The sequence below is a fragment of the Aulonocara sp. 'chitande type north' Nkhata Bay genome, linkage group LG7 (genome assembly GCF_057382095.1).
Source record: "Aulonocara sp. 'chitande type north' Nkhata Bay isolate Kocher_YH1m ecotype deep benthic linkage group LG7, A_spYH_male_GT1.1, whole genome shotgun sequence".
In the NCBI taxonomy this organism is placed as follows: domain Eukaryota; kingdom Metazoa; phylum Chordata; class Actinopteri; order Cichliformes; family Cichlidae; genus Aulonocara; species Aulonocara sp. 'chitande type north' Nkhata Bay.
In genome coordinates this window covers 47,258,649-47,280,486 of record NC_141350.1, presented here as the reverse complement: position 1 = coordinate 47,280,486, position 21,838 = coordinate 47,258,649, and the positions used below count along the sequence as shown (strand labels likewise).

At 38.3% G+C, this 21,838-nt stretch overlaps 1 protein-coding gene across 1 annotated transcript in view; it reads left to right on the top strand.

The window, feature by feature from the left end:
• Nucleotides 1-21,838, top strand: part of astn2 (astrotactin 2) — a 290,807-nt gene that overhangs the window by 238,444 nt on the left and 30,525 nt on the right. The window contains exons 19-20 of the mRNA XM_086300869.1: nucleotides 1,948-2,096; nucleotides 19,717-19,858. Coding sequence (XP_086156995.1) covers nucleotides 1,948-2,096; nucleotides 19,717-19,858 — 291 coding nt within the window. The remainder of the gene's footprint in view (nucleotides 1-1,947; nucleotides 2,097-19,716; nucleotides 19,859-21,838) is intronic.

Sequence of the window (21,838 nt, the reverse complement as noted above, 5' to 3'; positions counted from 1 at the left end):
CTTATACGCACATGGATATGCGCACACATACACACTTACCTGTCTCTCTCGACTCCAGGGGCACTTGAGAAAGCTGTAGACATAAGCACAGTCCCTGAAGTTCTAATAACTGTCAGTCGGCCCTTACACTTCCCTGACAAGAACATGCTCTCATTCAGGGTGTCCTAATAATACCCCTGAGCCTTTTGTGAGTCATCCGCCCAAGCGATTGTTGCCTTAAAAAAATCTTTAAAAAGAAACAGGAAGTTGAAAGGGCAAGACTTTGATGATAAATTATCTAAAGTCATAAAAAAATCATAACTAAAAAAATGAACAAACTGGATTCATTTTATTTTTGATTTGCATAATTAAAGCAGTAAATTGTATTATGGCACACATCATTAATGCATTCAAAAGAATTATCCCTATTATAGTTTGGTTGACACAGCGGATTATAAAGTCCAAGTCCAAGAAACTGACAACATAAGATCATATTTCCCTACCCTCCCAATGCATGGATACCCAAAGGCTGGAAGAGCAGCAGCAGGAGGAAAAACAGAATAGGTGCAAGTGATAACAGATATTGCAATCATTAAGCCAAGTATAGGCCCCCAATAAACCATCTACCTATACAATGTGTTCGTCGCCTATAAGAGCTAGCATAGGTTCCAACCCTTCTGCATCCCTGAACTTGATAAGTGTTTAAGAAAATGGGTGTATGGATACAAGAAAAACACAGAATGAAAAGAGGCCCTGGGGGTGGGGGGAGGTTGCAAAGCAGCTTGCACTTGCACAATTGTAAGTATCCTAAAGCACCGAAAGTAGTTTTCCCTAAATTAGAAGTTTTTCTAAATACATTTTTCAGAGTTTTAGCTTGAATGAATTGCTGACAGTTTGCCTTATTTTAAAGTTTTTCTTCCATGTTTTTAGGGCCATATGCTGCATGCATATGCCTCTTGACTGGCTAAGCCAGTTTATACATTCATTGAGGGTTTCTAGCTTACGTGTATAAATGGTATGGAGGTAACTGACTGGTCCTTCTCTTTGTGACTTTTTAAAGTTTTACTGGACCATTTAAATAGCAAAATAATCAGTTCCATCCTTTATTAACAGCTGTTTCTTTTGTAATGATTGTGCAGAGAAAACTCTGTGAGTTTTGGCAGTTCAGTACCATTCCTGTGGGCCCAAATCTTATAATATATGCTGACCCTTGACTTTTAAGCCAAGAAGCAAAATAGATAGGAAGTGATATTGAAATCAGACTCTAGTTTATTTTGCACAGATGTTATAGAAGTACTCTGAAATGCATAAACCTTTTGACTGTTTTCTTAGTATTTTGTTTATGAATTGTGGTTGTTGACTTACTTGATGCCACAAACAGAGTTTTGGTTTCTGTAACTCTACGACCTGACAAAAAAAAAAAAGCCCAAGAGTCACTGCAGCTGCCAAAATCTCCAACTCTGGTTAGTGGTAGACACATTAAGAACCTGAAATAAGTATTATTATTGTGTGTGAGGATAAAACTGAGCATCAAAACAGCTAACCTCTTTCATGGCATTGTCACAGACACAGCTGGAGAGCAGACAAAAATTGAAATGTTGTTCTTTTATCTCTTTTGAGGGATTAAAGGGGGAAAACTACACATGGAAAGCTGCTGGAGCACATGTGGCTTTGGAATGCTGTTTTGTTCCAAGTCTCTGTTTGCTATTCTGTTGTCAGATGACATATAGCTGGAGGTGGTGCACTCTCTAGTCCAACACAATAACAACAACACGTGGGATTCCCACTTATCCATTTGAGATTTATGACCATGCTTTCAGCATAAAGCATACGCTGATACAATCCTATGTGAAACTCCAGATGAGGATGCCAAATAGTTGTGGAAGCATTTTATCTCATTGTTCATATATGTCTGGTTTTTTTTGTGTGTTTTTTTTTATCTTATCTTGTATTCTCTGTATTGTTTAGTTTGCGCCTATCCCCTTACCTGGAGCCCTCAAGCACAATGGTCGCCCTGGAGTGGATGGATGTGGAGCCTCTGATTGGCTGCAAAGTTTCTGACTACATCATCCAGCACAAACGAGTGGAGGATCCCTCAGAGGCAGAGATCTACACAGGTAGAGGAGCTTAAATTGGCTAAAAGCATCTTTTTAATTAAGCTTTCTTATTGTTGGTCTTTGTTCCACATATATTCATAGCAACATATAAAAGTACAAATAGTTACATTCACAAACACAAAAGCTGAGAATAAGAAATGTTTATACTATTGATTCTATAATAAATAAAGTCTGTTATGCATTGAGTTAGAAGCCTAACCTTTATGTTAGGAGATCTGAGATGGGATTGGGCTTGCAGGAAAAGCAATTACCCACATCAGGTGATGTACTGCTGGAACACTGATGAGCTTTAGGTCAAGCTGGAGTGAGAGACTCCTTTTTTTCAGATTGGTGATGAAGCGATGTCGGAAAGGAAGATGAGAGATTTCACTGACAGATACAAGAATAAAGATGTTTAATGAGTTGATTAGAAGACTCAAATAAGAAGAATTAAACTTACATTTGCAGTGAATGAGTTTAAAGCTTTTGTCTGGATACAGAACAGGCGTGGGAGTTCAGACTGAGGATGGGAGAAGATGACGTAGGACAATTTATCAGGGACGTAAATGGTACTGACCGCTGCACTGTGGGGATAGGGGAATGGTCATGGTAGTGACGGGAGGTGGGGTGAGTCAGGGAAAAGGGCAAGATTTAATAATATTGGAGAAATGAGATGGTCTGGCTTTAGACACTGGGATGCACGGACAGGCCATCCATCATCCAGGGGAGGAGCTAATGAAGCGTGGGCACCAGAGAAAGAGAGGGCACAGATAGCTAGACAGAGCCATGCTGGCAGAGGTGAGGTACGGAGGGGCAGATGGTGTGGGTGACTCACTTTGCTATGTGCCAGTCACCACTCTAATTCATGTTATAACAGAGAACAATGCAGATTGAAATCATTGTCTTCATCTTTTGTCTTTTTAACTTTATTCTGTGTTTTTTTCTTTCTGAACTTTCTTTAACCCTTTAAAGCCGGTCAGAGCGGACACGCTCCATTTTGCGTAACTATTTTTAAATCCCGGTAGCTCTGCAACCACGTAAGCTAGCGCAATAATTTTTTTTTGCATATGAAACCGGAGGAGTTGTACTTACATCTTATGCCATCAGCTTGTCCTAGGTCACGGTTTCCTTCCACATATAGCTTTGCAAAAACTGCATAAAAAGCACTTGCAGCAACAAAAACATAATATTCCAGAAACACGCTTTACCGATCCGATCAGCTGTTTGTAACACTTCCTACGTCCATCAGCGTGAACTATCGCATGTCCTGCATGACCTGCCCGAAACCGGAAGTGACGTCATTTTGCGGAAATGTAGTCTTTTTTACCATCGTGGCCTTATGAGCCTATACTTGTATTTTTAAAAGTTATGTTTGACTTTATGACTTTCTGTGTCGTTTCTGGGATGCTGAGGACTCATATTGCACTGCTGGAAATAGTTTATTTTGATGCATATGCTGTTATTTTGCAAATTTGCACTGTAATATATTTTTTTCGTTTTTCCTGCAGTATATGAAAATTGGTGTATCTCAAAAATAAAACTATGAAGACACTCAAAATAAATTTCCCGTGGTGGGAAACTAGTTTGTGCAACTTTTTTGTATTTACAGTTTTGAGGGATAAGCCTCTTAAATTTCTCTAACTAGAAATATATGTTAAAAAAGCAAAAACGATTTTCAATTTTTTTGTAGTTTATTGCACTTTTTTGCAATTTATGTAATTACTATGCACTTAATGCAGACATATTATTAAAATTTGGGCTATAATGGTTGTATTTATGTATAGCAACTTGAAATGCTCCAAAAAATGGCTCGGTTCTATGGTATGTCTTAAAGGGTTAAAATAGGAGTTTGGTGACAAGCAGTGCACTTACATGCTCCATATGTTTACTTAATATATATGACACTTCTAATGACCCACTTTTGCCTTTGTATACCAAAACAGTGGATTTAAAATAAATCAGTGGTGTGATCAGGGTTTAACAAAAGTATCCCATCAACTTTTTAGGACTTACATTGAATGTACTATTGGAAAATGATTAAAAAGCAGCCAAATGAGACTCATTCTCTTTTTATTACATAAAAAAGCAAATGAATGATATGGAGTCATTTCCAAGCATTCAGTTTGCATTTGGTAGCTTTTCACTACAACTCTTAATAAAGACGTGTCAATCCAAGTGAAGGAGACCATCATTAGGCTGAAAAAAACCTGTCAGAGAACTTTAGGAGTGGCCAAATCAACAGCCTAGTACATCCAATGTGCTGGCTGGCTCTGCAGCATCACCACAGCAGACAGCTATTGGATCATTGCATAATTCTTTCCTTGGTTAAGAAAAACATCTTCACAACTTTAGCAAAGTCAAGAAAACCCTCAAGAAGACATCAATGTCAAAGTCTGCAATCGAGAAATGAAATAAATACAGAGGGTTTACGACAATGTACAATTCACAGATTATACTCAAAAGCAGAAAGACCAGATTTGACTTTTCTAACTGAGCCTGCCAAGTTCAGGGAGGAAAAAAGTATATATTTAAAAAATGTTAAAACAATCTTTGGACACATGAAATCAAGATTAACTTGTTACAAAATGACGGGAAAGAAAAGTATGGAGAATAAATAGAAACAGCTCATTAGCTGAAGCATATCACATTATCTGTCAAACATGATGCAGGCGCTGTTATGGCATGGGCATATATAGCAGACGGTGGAACCAAGCCACTGGTTTTTAATAATGACGTGATTGCTGATAGAAGTAGCAGGATGAATTGCGAAGTGTAGAGAGAAATAATCTCTGCTCAGATTCAGCCCCGTTCTGCAAAACTGATCAGATGGCGCAAATGGATAGCGTCCCAAAGCGTACTGCTAAAGCAGGCCAAGAGTTTCTCCATGCAAAGTTTGGTGATATTCTTCATTGCTTAAGTCAGTCAACTGATCTCAACCCAATAGAGCAAGTTTTGCAGTGGAAAATCTCTAGAATCTTCTCAAAACAGGAGATGCAGCGTTTGATGATTTCCAGGGGTTCAAGACTGCCTGCTGTTACTGACTGAAAATGATTTATTTAAAATGATGTTAGGCCAATTACACGTGGAGCCTCTAAATTTGACGGACTGTATAGCTGAACTTCCTAAACAGTTAAAGCAATACATTTGTCAATTCCCTTAAATTAAAGCTAAAATCCAGCACTTCAATCACACCTTGATTTAAAACCCACTGTGATGGTGTACAGAGGCAAAATTACAAAATTGGTTTCATTGTGCAAATAGTTATGGACCTAACTGTAAAGGCTGCCTCTTAAAATCAAGAGATCCAGTTCTCTGAGCTCAACAAATAAAGGAGCATGTTTTTCAAGAACTGCCGTTTTCTCACACTTATGTATTTTGAAGTTATTGGACTTTATTTATTTAAGAAGAATTTCAGAAGCATTTACTGGGAAACAAATTGTGAAACCAAAAGCTGAAATTAAAAAAACGTCCAGCTGAGCACTATACAATACTCACCTTGTGTATAAAAAGTGCAATATGTTTTAAAGCCGAGCCATTCCTCAGTGCTATATTTTTTTCTCAGCTCCTCCTGCCTTTCACAGACAAATGCACATTGACAGATTTCCTTATGGCAGCTGCCACTAAGGCCAGCTTTCGTTGGCCAAGCAGCAGTTTGGGGGATAAACCTTTTGCTTGAGGGCATCTTGGTGGTTTTTTGGATACAAGTGTTTCTCCTTCATTTTCCCCGTTCACATTTTCCGAGACTGTGTGACGATATGAACCACTGAGCTCGTAGTCAAACTTCTCCAACATCTTAGGGTGGGTACACTCTAGGATTATTCGGCTGAATTACAGTAAAACCATGTTTGACCATTCTAGGGAAAAATCCTGATCCAAAGCTTAAGTCAGGGATGACAGTTGGCACTATAAAGCAGTGTGAGGTGATATTCACTTTTCATGTGTTAAAGAGGGAATATTATGGAAGATGTGACTTTTTGTATTTTTATATTTGAATGTTGAATAAGGGACTAGTTTATTATAAAAGTGCTCTTTGAAGCATTTGGCTCTTCCATGATAAATTACAGGACACCTATGGTGTTCAGAAATGTAAACATAAAACATACAAATAACAGTTGTTTCTCAGTATTACTGGAAACAAAAAGCTAGATAAAACACTAATAACAATGTATGGTAGAGAGGGATGAGCATGACCGCATCCTACTTAATCAGTAGTAATAGCAGTACCTTCATCCAGGAGATGGGGTATAGCCGAAGCCAGCATTAACCCTCTCAGGCTCAAATTAAATTTTTCTTGCTAATGCACAAAAGAATACCTGCAGTGGTACTTCTGAGTAAAACAAACTCATAAAATATGTATGTGGGGTAATCAGGTTGTTAGCTTTTAACTGTTGCAAATCTGCAACGCCTGTCTTGAGAGGGTTAATGGAACTTGAGGATGCATCTGCATCCATTCAAAGCTGAAACACTGCTACAGGCTGGCGTCTGACATAAAAGAAATATAGACGGCTTCAAACAGACACTCAGCCATGCTGAGTATGAGTCACACATCCAGAGCACACACAGCCATATGCACACTCATACAGATGGCAGACAGAAAGAGTGTGAAGATGCAGACACTTGGATACAGTCTTTATTGGATTCACAAAGCCATGTTTCTATGTTATTGCTGTCTAGATGAGGACAGGAGAAAAGACCGTGTCCCTCTATTGTTCAGGTCAGTCACAGGACATAAATAAGTCCACAGATTTGGCTTCTCTGATTGTGAGAGGGCCGATGTTATCCACTGGAAACCGGCATGTGCAACCTGCTTTTACATGATTTATGATACAAATTAAAGCTGCACTCACATATTTATCCGTTAGACATCAGCAGAGTAAGTCACACACCTCAGCTGAAATGTGTGGGGATAACACTTGGGGGGGAAAAAAGAAGAAGAAAAAAGTAAATTCAGTCATCGCTCCAGTCATCGCTAAAGAGGAAGACTCGCTTTTATTTTTCAAATGCTTTTTTCCACAAGCTGGGGTTAAATAAGCTGATTTGAATGACGTAATGTGCCACCCTTTTGGCTTAGGTTTTTCATCCTTAACAACTTCCTGCATGAATAGATGCAATCATAAAGTCCTTGAAAATCTTTACAGTGAAAGCTCTCTTCCTCCAAGCTAATATTCATAAATGTTTCTGATGTGACTCCGTCTTGCCTGGTGATGCGTATTGATTCTACACCTCAGTTACCTCATAATTGGTAAAGGGGATCTGTGTTTACTGGAAATTTCATGTCAAAGTTTGAGTGTGTTCTTTGGAAGTGCCTTATTCAGTTATAAACCCTCCATCAGTACGGTCGGTGGCGTAAGAACCAGCCACGTTAGCTCCCTGACTTCTCGTTTCTTATGCCACTTCTATGCCTCTCCCTAATTTCCTTTTCTTAGCCTGCTCTACTTGCACTGTATTTGGCCGTGAATCCAGGAAAAGACAATATTATTTTTACATATGGTAGGGCTGTTGTACTAACTGTTATAAACAAAAAAGGCCTTAAAAATAAAAGCAGGTAACAAAATACAATGCGATGTATGAAGTCTGTCAATAGCATGTCTTCCTGCAACCTTAAAACTTTCATCCGTGCCCGAGAAACAGCCCACAACTGAGTTTATTTGCACTTTTTATATATATCATTTGTTGCCATTTGTCTCCGTTCACTCCTTTTCCTCCAAGAAGCATTTATTTTATAACGTTAGCCATTCTAACCACATCTGTACAAGCCATTAGGAACCAATTTTCTTAGCTTATCCTACTTATCAGTACTTTTTGAAAACTTGTCACTTTTTTTTAAGGCTTCACCCTGGTCCCTCACAAATCATGAGTAGTAAGGATAGCAGATGAGCCCTTAGTGCATTTATCTTGTTGTTTATGTGGACAACGCTGTACTAGCAACCCTAAGGGCTTAAATACAATCACGTCCATAGTAGATACCTCTGTGCTATTCTCAAAAGCCTCCAGTTTGCACATAGTAAAACGGGAAATGTTAGTAAAAAGGTTCCTTTTAAGCTTGAACTTCACTATTGCTGGAACCCAGAGTTTATATTGCTACAGTAGAAGTTGGGAAACGTGTGGTTTAAATAACTTGAGAGGTGACACATTGCTGTAGAAGTAATTTGAAATATTGTGTTGTTTTTGCTCCAACTACCTATTCCAGTCAGACTATACTGGCATGCAAAAGAGAATTCTTATAGTTCTGAGCGATTACTGGGGAATCCCGTCCCCAGAATGTGTATCTGCAGTGTGTTGACAGAGACGCTGCCATGCAAAATGCATCCACAGTGATGCACCAATCAGAATCAAAAAATACTGTTGTGGAGTATAGGGCTCTGCAGTTAATACAATTTTCCAGTTATTATTTTCACTTCTGATGAGTATGAAAATAAAACATACAAGATAAAAGAAATGACAGTGCAGCGCTTCATTTTGCAGTGATGCTCTTGATTTGTCTTGTGTTATAAATCTGGCCCAGCGTTTGTCTTTACAGCAGCACGCTTTCACCCTGCCAGACTGGGGTACAAGCCAAGATGGTGGAAAGAGTGCCTTTGAATTATCAGTTATTTATATTTCAAGGAAATTGACAGTTAAAGCATCTTTGTAAAGTCAACTCTCAACCGGTGAGCCATGTTTTCCTTCAGGGGCTTCCAAAGAATTGTGTCACAACTTACAGATACGCAACTTATGTTAGAAAATGTCTATCTTATTGTAAAATATAGCATGTAGGCAAGTGAAGCGAGGAGTTAATAACGACTGGAACAGGGAATTCTACACTTGTGTGCCTTGTGCACAACATCTGTTACAAAGATAAAAAGGTTTTAATGGGCAACCTCTAAACATGAAAAATGATCCTGATGGGCAGTCAAATTAAAATGGATATCTCTGTGACCTCTGGTGACCGCCACAGAAAGCAATTAACTACTCATATTATCTGTTAGAAACAGAATCAAATTTGAGGAAATCCCTGAACATTAGTGGCACTTTTTGTTTTGGTTAAAACACTATTTCTGTTTTAATCTTCCATCTGAATATGGGGTGATAGCGCCATTAAAATCCGTCAGTATAATATGGCTAAGGGTAAACTAATATAGGGAATAGCCCTCCTCCCTCTAAATATTATTTACTCTCCCGATCAGGAATGGATGTGTTTAAATCATTGACTTCAGACTCAGGCTCAAGCCTCTAGATGGCACACCAATGCAGAGGCAGTGTTCACAAAGACGTCAGCACAGCACTAATGGGTCAAAACAGATGTGAAAAATAAGATAATCACAGATCGTAAGAGATTTTGCATAAACTATTAAAACACTAGAAAGTCTAGTTTTAATACAACCAAACGTTGACACAGTGATAGAGTGACAGAGAATTAGTATACTGTATACTCTATACTGAAGGCACATCCATTTTAACTTGTGCCTGAAGTAATGGTAAAGTAATTAAGGTGATACTTTTATGATATTTGTTAAGAAGGATAAGGATGGTAAGGAACTGACCTGGTTTCATTTAAGCTATGTGGCACCAAAGCCCGAAACTCAGCCTGCTAAACTTTTTTTTTTTTTTTTTTTGCAAAATGATGCAAGACAGTGTTTTGAAAGGGTGGGAATAAATAGTGACATATTTGCAATATGATGTTCTTGTTTCTCAGCTATGTTTCTTGTCGATCTCCCTGGGAGTTCTTTAAAAAAAAGTGAAGCACAAACAAAGAAGGGAAAAGAAAAATCTTACTAGTGCCTCTTTTTTTGGCTAAACACAGACAGTTTGGTTTCCATCATCACATTTGTACCATTCCTGCATTATCTTCTCAGCTGCTAATTTCAGTCGCTTGTCCTTAAATCACAGTTGTGCTGATGTGACACTTTTTTTGTGAGCGCGTTCATAAGCGTAGCACTGTGCTTCCCGCAACCCTCGCACAAATGCACACACACTTGGTGCTAATTAAAAACCTGTGAGTCTGTGTGTTGCGTCACTGCTGTGTGACACCTGATTTTGTGGCATGAAAAAAAAAATCTCAGAGGGCATGGCAGACTGGAACAATTACAGGACTGACAAAAACAGAAGAGATTGTCTGAAAATGTGGAAAGTCTTTCTGAGAGACGCAGATACAAAAAAAGAGAAGACAACGAGGAAAGAATAAGACACAAGCTGGAGGAGAGAGAAACCAGACAGCAGCAGGACTAAGGGTTACACAGCAATGATGTCACCTCACGCTGGCACTGTTGGACTCAGAAATGGATTAGCCATTTGATCTTTGCCCTTATTTTAGTTCCAGTTTCCTCCTTCTAGCTTAACCAGCCAGCTTATTGGGATAAATAACACAGGGATGCTCCACGGCTTTGCTTACATCTATTATCACATGTCTCGTACTTCTACATACCTATCCTCTTTCCTCATGTCGCCCTTTTTTATGCGATCAGAGCTAGTGGTATCCCCCTCCCCTGTTTATGTGACAGCTCCATCATTGGTTGAGACCAAGAATGCACCCCAATGCGTCGATAAGCCCTCGTTCAAAGAGATTGAATTATATGGAGATAAAGGGTGTCCTTGAGCATGGTTGCAGATAACAGATTGGAGTGACACAGCTGACTCTCTTTGTTTTGTTAATTAAAGATGACCTCATCGCTAAAAATGGACGCTGTGCACCTCCTCGTCACGAGCTTCGCCATCAGCAGATTGCAGATTGCAGGCAGGGGGCCAAGGGCTTTCTGCAGTCCCTTTCCCTTTTTGCTTCCTTTCCCATTTTGCCTCTTCACACACATATTGTTAGTCTCTCTGTCTTCGCCACAGGTCTCTCCATCTCTCATTAATTACAACAATCATTCAATGTCCCCAAACTCTCGCTAATGGAAGTGCACTGGAATTATGGAATTATTACTAAGACAAGATAAGGATGCTGCCTCTCAGTTCCTTCCTTTTCATTCATCATTGTTTGTTGCAGCCTGTTTTGTCCCCATTATTTATAATGAGATATTTGTCTGTTTGACACAGTTTGTGCCTGGGCTTGATCTTTGTTGAATTTGGTGGCGACGAAAAAATCAATTTTAATATGCATTTATGCATTAAATTAGGATTGATTAGTTGTTTTTGCAAATTTGGGGCATATGCAGGCACAAAATGGTAGAAATAAATATGCACTCTGAATAGAAACCCATGCTTATCAAGGAAAGACTACAAGCAAGCCTGCTGAGATTTTTTTGCAGCTATTATAATCACTGACTGGACAATTTGGTTACCATCGTGTTTGTGCTCCAAATAAAGTCAAGCTATAGAGGCCCTGAGTCTGTTTATATTTACATGTAAATTTACAGGTAAACTGACATCATTTACAGTATGCATTATCTAAATGTGATATAAAACACTATAAAATTGTGTAAGATATTCTTTATACAAAGGTTTTTTTAAAATCAGTGTTGTAATTTCAATATTGACACAATATTGACAAAATGAGAGGGAAATGCTGATTTAGGTGGGCAATTGTTTTTGTTGGACTGTATGGTGTTATATAGGAAGAGACACAGTAGAAAGCTAACATTCTGAGAAAGAGGAGCATGAAGGAGAATCATGGTTTTGATTCCCATCTTGCAACAAAAAAATATCGTTAAAGAGAAAGGCAAGATAACTACTTAAAGGAAGGAAAGCTCAATGACCTGGAACAATAAACAATGTTTAATCTACACACCGAACTTATGCAGATGAAATGGCTAGAAGTAGAGCTGAGAGTGTCATGACGCAAGAGCTGGAAAAAAAAAAAGAAATGGCAACTTATTAAGTCCGTTTAAAGCAAGAAAATTGCAATTAAATGTATCACTGTCGTAGCCAACACACCCCACCCTGAATAGACACCAAGACAGTTCCTGTTAGGGTTGTTAATAGCACAAGACTGTCCTACTAAGACAAGTGAAGAACCTGAGCGGGATGAACATCTCAAAAAAAGAAAAACACTGCTATTGGGAGACAAACTTAATGAAACAAAATAAGATACACTGATCATGGAAAATAAATTGTTAAAGCGATGATACAAATAAATGGAACCCCTGTGGAAGCCAAAGTATTGATGGTAAAATAACTCAGTCTTGGACTTGGATCAATGCCAGTGACATCATGGGATATTTATATCTGGGAAATTGGATGTTAGTGGCTTGTGTGAATATTAGTTGTGATTGTGTAGAGGAGTAAATCAAAATTATTATGTATACTTTGTTGTTCCCTATTAATTCCATACATTGTGTACGTTTAGCAGTATAGGGACACATACAAAGCAGTTTATGTGCTATAAAAAAAGTTATAAGAATTATAAATAGGTCATTCAAACACTTACACATCAAGCTCACACATCAAGCTTCATTCACAATAGAAAATATTCCCTCTTTTTGTTCCATTGCCCGTGTTGCCTTTTGAGAATAAAAAGGAAAAAAAGGAAAAAAAAAGTTTAAATTGTCATTCATCTCTACTCTAAAAATATTTCCATTTTTTATGTATACTCAGTCAAATCTCACTAAGCGTCAATGTCCAGAAACACAATGCCCATGCTGGCCACTGTGTTTGCTGACACAAGTGGTTTTAGTTTAATGCCTCCCTACACAAGTCTCCTCACAGTGTTGTACAACAGCACTAGTTGATGCCATGAGTTCACACTATTCTCCTTGTCAGGTAAAAGATGGCACTGCAAATCAATTCTTCAAACAGTGCAGCACAACAACCAAACAGCCTGTCAGTACTGACACCTCTTGTCTTAATTCAGATTCAGCAGGAGGGCCAAAAGGACAAAGCAAAGCCAAAAGCAATAAAAATGACCAGACGTGGTACAGATGGCCCTACGAGGCCATTAGTCTGTAAGAAAGCAACCCCTTCTGAGCCAATTTCTTGCTATGTAGAAAAGGTAAGGTAAGGTCACTGCCTAACAGATTTTAATTCACGGGTAGTCATAGCCAGTGTGCCACATCGTTCTGAAAAGGAAACAAACAAAAATAAAGAATCTGATAAACATCCAGAGCACGTGATATCGCATATCTTTAATAGCTCAAGTCAGATCAAATTTTTTCAACAGTAGGAAGTCAAGGTTTGTGTACATGAAACAATTTTCAGTTTGCATGCCACTTTGTCATCTAGCTGTAACCTCATTTGACCTTCTCCCTATAAGAGCTGCCTTTAACAGAACTGTATAACTATGGCAGGCAGGATGACAGTGCAATTAAACATTTAAATTAATCCTAAAGGAGGATCAAATAATTAATTAATCGGTTTTGTCATTACATCTGCTAAACTTGTTTCTTCATGCTTTCATTCATACCCATATGTTATTTTACATTTAAATATGATATCTTATCTTTGATTAAACTATGGCCTGGGTGAAAACTCAATTATTATTAGCTGGAGGGAAGTTGATTAATTTCAGATAACTGTAAAGCTCTGACGTAATGCTCTTTTTACTCTTGCAAATGAATGTGTTATCAAGATGTAAGCATTCCACTGAGTTTGTCCATAGGATTAGTTCCTGCTCAGCAACAATATGTCATCTCAGCAGACAATGCTTTCAAGAAATAACTTAAATGAGGAAGAAAAGCTTCAGCGAATAGTGTGTTGTGCAGGTTATATTCACTTTGACAAAGCAACACTGTGATTGTAGAAAACATGAATCATATTGAGCAACAATTCCAGTAAAATGAAACGTCACCAGTCTCATTAAAAGAAAAAAAAAGAATTGCATCTGAGATGCTGCAGCTTCCTCTGTGAGGGAAACCAGGACCTGTTCTTGGAGCCAGATCAGGAAGACAAGCTTGCTAACAGCTTTTTTTTTATCTGTTTAAAAATATTTTTTTTAAAAGGTAGTGTGTTAGGTGGAGTGGTACCAACTAATTTTATTTGGGCTCACCTCTATACAAGGGTTCTGAAACCTAACCGCTGCGAGGGGCTGGACTCTATCCTTATCCAGATTTTACATATAATGAGAGGAACCGGGGAGTTTGTGGGGATACTAACAAGCCCCTGGCTGGCTGAGCGCTGCAGTCATGGAATTTGCACTGGAGCGTGAGAGGGTCACCTCTGCGTGACTGAGTCACAGAGAGCAAGGCTCTGGATGGCAAGGCGATTCTGGATGGGATCTTGGATAATGTACTGGAAGAGAGGTCATTTGTAGGAATGGCCTGACCTAAAGCAGAGCACAAGTTTAAATTTTACCAAAGCACTTAGCCCATTGGTCAGTGATTGGACACAAGGTTGAAGAGATTAGCAGAGCTGAACAACTAGTGGTGAGTTGGATCAGATGGCAGGAAAGACTGCTGGACAGAAATGGTAAACCCTGCAGTTACTGAACAGTTAATTGCATCCCAGGGGAGATGGGGGCCATAGCATCTGAGTTGGCCATCTTCAAAGACTCAGTTGCAGAAACGCTCATTTAGGAGCTGTGGTCAGAAGGTCATAGCTGCCTGCCATAGAAGGCAACCATTGGTTGTGAAGAAGGCTGGTTGGGCTGGATGACTCCTGAAGCAGTAGTTAAATACTGGAGTGCAGTTATTGTGGTGGCACCCAGATATGGAGACGCTGGAGCAGGTCACACTTAGTTTATATAGTTAGTTAGTTAGTTAGTTAGGCACCTAAATTTTATGGTATATGGCAGAACAGATTGTAGGACAAAGACAGTTTTTTCTAGTTTTACTAGTTTTGCCTTTGGACATAGAGTCAATGTGTAACAGTGGTGCAGAACTTTAGCTTTAATTCAGTGGGTTTAACAAGAACGATTATATTAACTTTTGAAGAATTACTGACATTTTTATACTTAGTATCGCCTTGCAGCAAACTTCAGTTGCTGCTTGTTTGTGCGTCCCTTTCAGTTTTTTATCTCACAAACCATACTGTTACTTTTGCAGTATGCTTTGGGTCATCATCCATTCACACTGTGAAATGCTGTCTGATCAGTTTTGCTATGTACAATTTAGCATTTATCCTGATAGTTCTCTCAGCAGCCACATCATCAATAAACACGAGTGACCCAGTTCCACTGAGAGCCATTCATGGCCACGCCATTACATTCCCTGCACCATGTTTGACAGATAATGCGGTATGATTCAGATCATGAGTGTTTCTCTCCTTCATACTTTTGTCTTCCCATCTGGTGCAAGTTAATCTTGGTTTCATCTGGCCAGAACGTTTTGCAGAACTGTGCAGACCATTTTAGATGTTTTTTGGCAAAGTCGAATCCATGTAACCAGTGGTTTGCACCTTGTTGTAAACCATTTGTATTTCCATTCATAAAGGCTTAGTTGTGTAATTGTTTTTCTTAACCATGGAAATAATTCTCTCATCATGCACTTTAGTTGTCTTCTGTGGTCTTTCAAACTTTTTAGTGTTGCTGAGTTAGCCGGTTCAGATTTTTTTTTCTTCCTTTTTTAAGACTGAAGCAGATGGGCGATTTGGACATTCCTAAAATTTTTGTTATCTCTCCCATAGATTATTTTTGATTTTCTACCCTTATTAATCCCTACCCTACTTACACCAATATATCCTTGCAATGAAAAGCTATACTATTCAAATTCAGCACTTTGAAGCAACTACTTATACTTGTTTAATAAAAAAGTGCTTTAGTGTTATTACTCACTTGTATGTAAGTGAATAAGTTCATTTATCAATTCCAATTACATTTTTTCTTCTTCTGATACTTTCAAATTTCCTCCTTGAAGAAAAAATATCTAAACATATCTAATCCATAAACCAGCTCACCTTGACGATTTGCATATACATTCTCATTCAAATAAAAACATATACAGAAAGACAAATACAGCTAATGGCTAAAGCAGTTAGACTGTGCATGAATTAGAAACTGTATGTGAAAGGCTATGTCTGCCATAACAGAATGGCAAGTTTGGTTTAAAGACAGAAAACCCCCACATGTCCCGTTCCACATGTGCACACATTTCCACATCCAAGTTCAGAAGATGCACATAAACGTGAATATAAAGTCCATAGTACATGTGTAGATTTTCTCTGCATACACATTTACTCCTTTATAATACCACAGTTATGTTTTTGTGTGCTGCAATTATTTTTGTTATTGTGTCTTCCACTTGCTGTTACTTATGCTTTCCGTGAAGGAAGGACCTCTTTGATTCTCTTTTCCTCTTTTGCCCTCCCTACCTCCTCCTTTTTGTGTTGTTACGTGCCAAAGTTTTCTGAGAGGGGTATTCCTTGTTTTGTTTTGTTTTTTTCAGAGACTTTGCGCCAGCCTGGGTCAGGAACTGTTTCTGTTGTGGCGCAGCAAAGCTCTTTGAGACATTGTATATGATATCGGTCTGTACAAATAAACTTATCATGACTTGTTTGCAACTACATCATAGTTACAAGGCCAGGGTGTGTTTGAATCAGAGTGGTTCTTTTGTACACTGTCAGTCAGCCCAAGACGTCACTTTCCCATGATTTGCTGTTATTTGTTCTTCTCTCTGCTTACTAAAAAGGTCACCTGGCATTTACCATGAGGTTTTAATCGCCATGTAAGCTGGAGAACACGCAAAATGGCTTTTACCGTAATAGAATTTCAGGGGCCTTAATTTTTGCCAGCTGTGAGCTGTTTGGCTTCGGTATTGACAGAAATGTTGACGGACCACAGGCCTACCCATGAGGAACCCTCATAACAATAAATGCTGCTTCTGGGTGTGCTCACATTTCTTATTCTATTGTTAATGGATTGGATTTTGATTATCTTTACCTAATTCTGATATGAAATCACTTATAAGATATCCCCTTTTAAGCTATCGCATTTGAAAGTCTTGAGTAGAAATCAAAAACACGCATAGACACAGCCAAACATGTGCGCCAATAGCTTGTAAAAAAAACTTCCACTTTAGCAGTTGAGTCATACATCATTTTGCACGTGTGAACATATTCAGTTAATCAGCCCATTCTCCACTCCTAGGGATGCATACACACACAAACCCTCCTCACGTTTCCTCTCCTGTGATACCAGATGAAAATAGACATGCACATCTTCTCCATACTCTCTAAAACAGAAGGTGGTATGCAAGGGGTTACCAAAGTACACATGCTTGACCCCAATCCTGCACTATGTGTTATGGCAGCAAATTATTCTTCTTGTAGATTTTGGTAATGATCTCTAGAAAATTGTGTTTCAAAACTAGTATGCTAACTTATGTTGATATTGTGAGGCCAAGTTCTAAAACACAAATGTGTATTTTAAGTTCTTTTCAACTCTTTTGTAAGTGGACTGGTATTTATATAGCACGTGCTCTTACTGATGCTCAAAGCGTGTTAGAAGGAATTTAGAGTTGCTTTCAAGGTAGAGATCAGGCACGGTAATCTGTCTTTATTATTCTGAACAAAATCTGAATGCTTTCAATTTTTGTTAGCTCTGCTTTTTTATAGTTGCATGGTGTGAGCAAAATTTCAGAGTACTCCTCACCACTCTCAAGGTGCCAGAACTGTCAGTGTTCCTATGAAGGATCAGTCTAAAGGACTAGGTTGTGTTGTGCTGTGCTGCATAAATTGTATTGTAAATTAGTAGGGAAAGAGGGTAGGTTCATTGGTTTAACAATTTGTTGTAAGAGTAATTAAAATATTTATTAGTTATGTAATACCCACTATGGTCTTTGGTGACTCTTTGAATTGATAATTGTATAATAATTTGTCGTTTTGATCAGCTAATTAATACCAAATGCTGCTACTTAAATATACGTTCTGTACCGTATGTCCAGTAATACCTTACTAAATCATTAATTAACGTAAACCGAGCACATCCTTAGACTGTCCAAGGAAGCCAGTGTAGCTGGAGGAAACCCATGCAGGCACATGGAGAACTTAAAGTGTTAAGAAAACTCACTTGTGCATCTCTAATACAAGATAAGTGAGTTATGAATTGATGGCAGTTACTGGGTAATCTACTACAGCTCTTTCATTTAATCCTTTCATCTATTTTTACTTGTCACTATTTAATTTATGCAAAAATCATGTCCTAGAAGGTTTGTGTGAATATGCTATTTCAAATCTTCAGAGAGATACTTTTGTTGTCTGTCAAGTTTTTGAAAGTGCCGTTTAAACCAAGCAAATAAAAAAAACAAGAATTTTGTCTTAGCAACAAACAATAACTTACTTGTCAGAGACTAAGCTCTCAGTTTGTCAGCAGCCCTGTCACTTGATTTTTGCAAGTCAGAATAATAATAATAAAAATAAAAATGACAAATCTCCCCAACTTCTCCAAAAACTTCTGAAGTATACTTTAGTGGCGTTTCAACTTTTTGATTTACCCTGATCATCAAAACATCCACTGACGACATCATTCTTCTCCACGACCACATCCAAAATCATAAAACATAATCATAAAACTCACTGCCTTTTTTCTTATACAGCCTCGCTCTTTACTAGTTCTCTCCTGACCTTTTTTTTCTTTTTTTCTTTTACTGAACATTTGTGCATGCTGTGTTTTTTGTATTATTTTTAATCTTTTTAGACTCTGTGATGGAACAGATTTGGTATTTGGTATTATTTGAGTTTTTTTATTGTTGAAAGTTGCTTAAGGTGAAAGATAAAGTTTAATTTCTATTTGAACTGTGCGCTACAGGACATACCACCAACATCCCTGAGATGTTGTTTTGAACAAAACTGATACCAGTATTCACAACTTACTTTCAGCCTCACGTGGACTTTAACAACAATATAAATTAACACAGTTTGAGAGTGATGTTTAGAAAGGTAAGACCTTTGGAGGAGTAATCCTGTAATAGTGCTGGAATGTGTTTGGGGGCAACCTCCTATACACAGAGCTCTTTCTGTGAAAAGGTCAAATCATTCATTCGTGCAGTTCTTTTTCCTCTTCCTTGCAACCTTTTCTTACCATCCCCTTGTGCCCCACCAGCCAGACTCTCTGTGTTTATAATTTGGCACACGTATCATAAGCTAAAATTAAGCTGCCCTTTACCTCATGTAGAAATAGTTTAAAATCCAACTATTTGAGAGCTTTTAAACCACAGTAGTTTGACAGGTCTCGCCTTTTTTCCATCACCCCCATGAGTACTGGAAACTGATGTTGTGTATGCCTGTGTCTAAATGAACAATTGTGCATTGCTTTTCTTGCACAGCTTGTGAAGTAAGCTGTTTTTGAGACACCACTGTGTTCAAGGAGGTGTCAGTGTAATAGCAGCATGTACAATAAGTCAAAATGTGTATGAAATCCTGTTCTCTTTACAGTTCTGTAATGTAATGTGAATGGGTTCCTGACAGTAAAAAGTCCCATTTGTTATGGCCTCGGCTTGAGCAGGCAGAGGTGAAACAACATCATTCAAATTGCACAGTTACAAGAGCTCCATGCCTAAATGTAGAAATCCATTCATGACTAAGCTCGTGTTTTGCACTGTTGTTTTTCTTATGTTAAAACATGTGGTGGAACCAAAACATGTGGGATTGTTTCGCAATAGATGGAACAATAGATAAAATGCAATGTTGAAAGATACGTTTGCAATTGTTCATTTTTTCCCCCCTCAAAATATTTAATAGTAAAACAGGCCAAATAACATTTCCAAAGTGACCTTTTTGTAAGAACCTTTCTTTGATTCAGACTTCAATTCGTGCTTTCATTGTTTTCCCTTTCCTTCCAATGTTATCTCTTTATAAGGTGAGGTCCTGAGCTTGATGGATGATCTGTTTTCTGGTTTGGGTTCGTCCTGTGTTGTTGCTGGGAGGAGGAGTGGAGACCATCCCCACTCTGTGCTATATTCAGTGGTCTTCAAGTGCCTGGAACCCGACAGCCTCTACAAGTAAGTCTCTTCTTTGCCCTCTGCCTCATTGAACTACACCAAGTCAATGGTGTTTGTCACTGCCTCTTAAGATCAGTGGGCAGAAACATATTCTCTCAATGGCCCTAAAAAACTAGAATTTTACAATGAAGGCCACCATGACAATGAAAATCAAGTTTAGATTGTTTGCTGCTCCATTATTCACCAAGAGCCAAGAGGTAGCTCCACATCCTCTATGCAAATGTACAAAACACTACCCTACAATATACAATACCAGTCGAGCATTTGGAAACACCTTCTGATTTAATGTTTTGTTTTTTTTAATTTTCATAACTCTTTAAATTGTAGATTATCACTGAAGGCATCAAAACTATGGAGCAGTTCGAGTATGGAGTTGAAGCAATGTCCAAACAAAAAGCAGTTCAAAAAGAGTTATAACGAAATGATCTTCATGAGTGATAAAGAAAAGGAAATTATTGAAATTCAGTCAATGTCTCTGTTTAGGAAATTTTATTTATGCTCATTGAAACTGGAGGTATTGGTGTGGAGGTAAAGTTATAGGATCACAAAAACATAAGGATATGATGTGGTGTCTATATTATATTAGAAATCTGTTCGTCATTATTACTGCAGATTATATCAGTAAGGAAGCTGATTAAATATAGACTGATAACTTATGGCAAAGAGTGGGATTAAATAAGTGTGTACTTCTTCCCACTCCTTTTCGATATGTAACTGAATCACTACAGGTGAAGTAATATTGAAATATATTAGCTTCAATTTGTATCTTTTTTCTTCTTCTTTTATTTGCTAAATGAACTTTGTATATTGTTTACATAATCCAAACTATGAATGAACACGTATGGAATTATGTAAAAGTGTTAAATAGCTCAAAACATGTTTTATATGCTAGATTCTTTAAAGAAGAATCCCAAACCATTTCGATTGGGTTTAGGACTGTGGAGGCCAGGCCATTTGGCGCAGCACTCCATCACTCTCCTTCTTGGTCAAATAGCTCTTACACAGCCTAGAGGTGTGTTTGGGGTCATTGTCCCGTTTGACAAATAAATATTCACCTTTTCTGCACCGCACAAAGACACGGTGGGTGGAACCAAAGATCTCAGATTTCGACTCATCAGACCAAAGCACAGATTTCCCCCTGGTCTAATGTCCATTCCTTGTGTTTCTTAGAACAACAAAGCTCTTCTGCTTGTTGCTTTTCCTTAGTAGTGGTTTCTTTGCAGCTATTTGACCATAAAGGCCTGATTCATGCATTATTAGTGTCCTCTGAACAGTTGATGTGGAGATGTGTCTGCTACCGGAACGCTGTGTGGCATTTATCTGAGGTGCTGCTAACTTGCGATTTCCGAGGCTGATGACTTGGATGAATTTATCGCCAGTAGCAGAGGTGACTCTTGGTCTTCCTTTCCTCATGTGAGCCAGTTTTGTTGTAGTGTTTGATGGTTTTTGTGAATGCACTTGGGGACACATTCAAAGTTCTTGAAGTAATGATAGACTGCCGTTCCTCTTTACTCTTTACTGTACTAACCTGACTTCTGCACAACACAACTGATGGTCCGAACCCCATTAATAAGGCAAGAAATTCCACAAATGAACCCTGGCAAGGCACCCTGACAGGTGACTACATCATGAAGCTCATCGAGAGAAGGCCAAGGGCTTGCAGCGCTGTCAAAAAAGCAAATGGTGGCTACTTTCAGGAATCTAATAATCTAAGCTTATTCAGCCTGTTTTCAGCCACAGGGTGTCAAATATGGCTTCTGTCAAAAAGCTATTTTTCTGTGTTTCATAGATAACTACAAGGTGTACTGTGTGACTCATGCTTGAAAAAGACCCCTGTAGTGTCAAAGTTTCACACACTTGATAGGATCATTTTTCACCATTTAGGTTTAAAGTAACCAGTAACCTTGTATTTCTTAGTGCCTTAACTAAACCAAAAAACTTTGAATACTTAAACATAACCAGACAGTGAGTGAAAGAAAT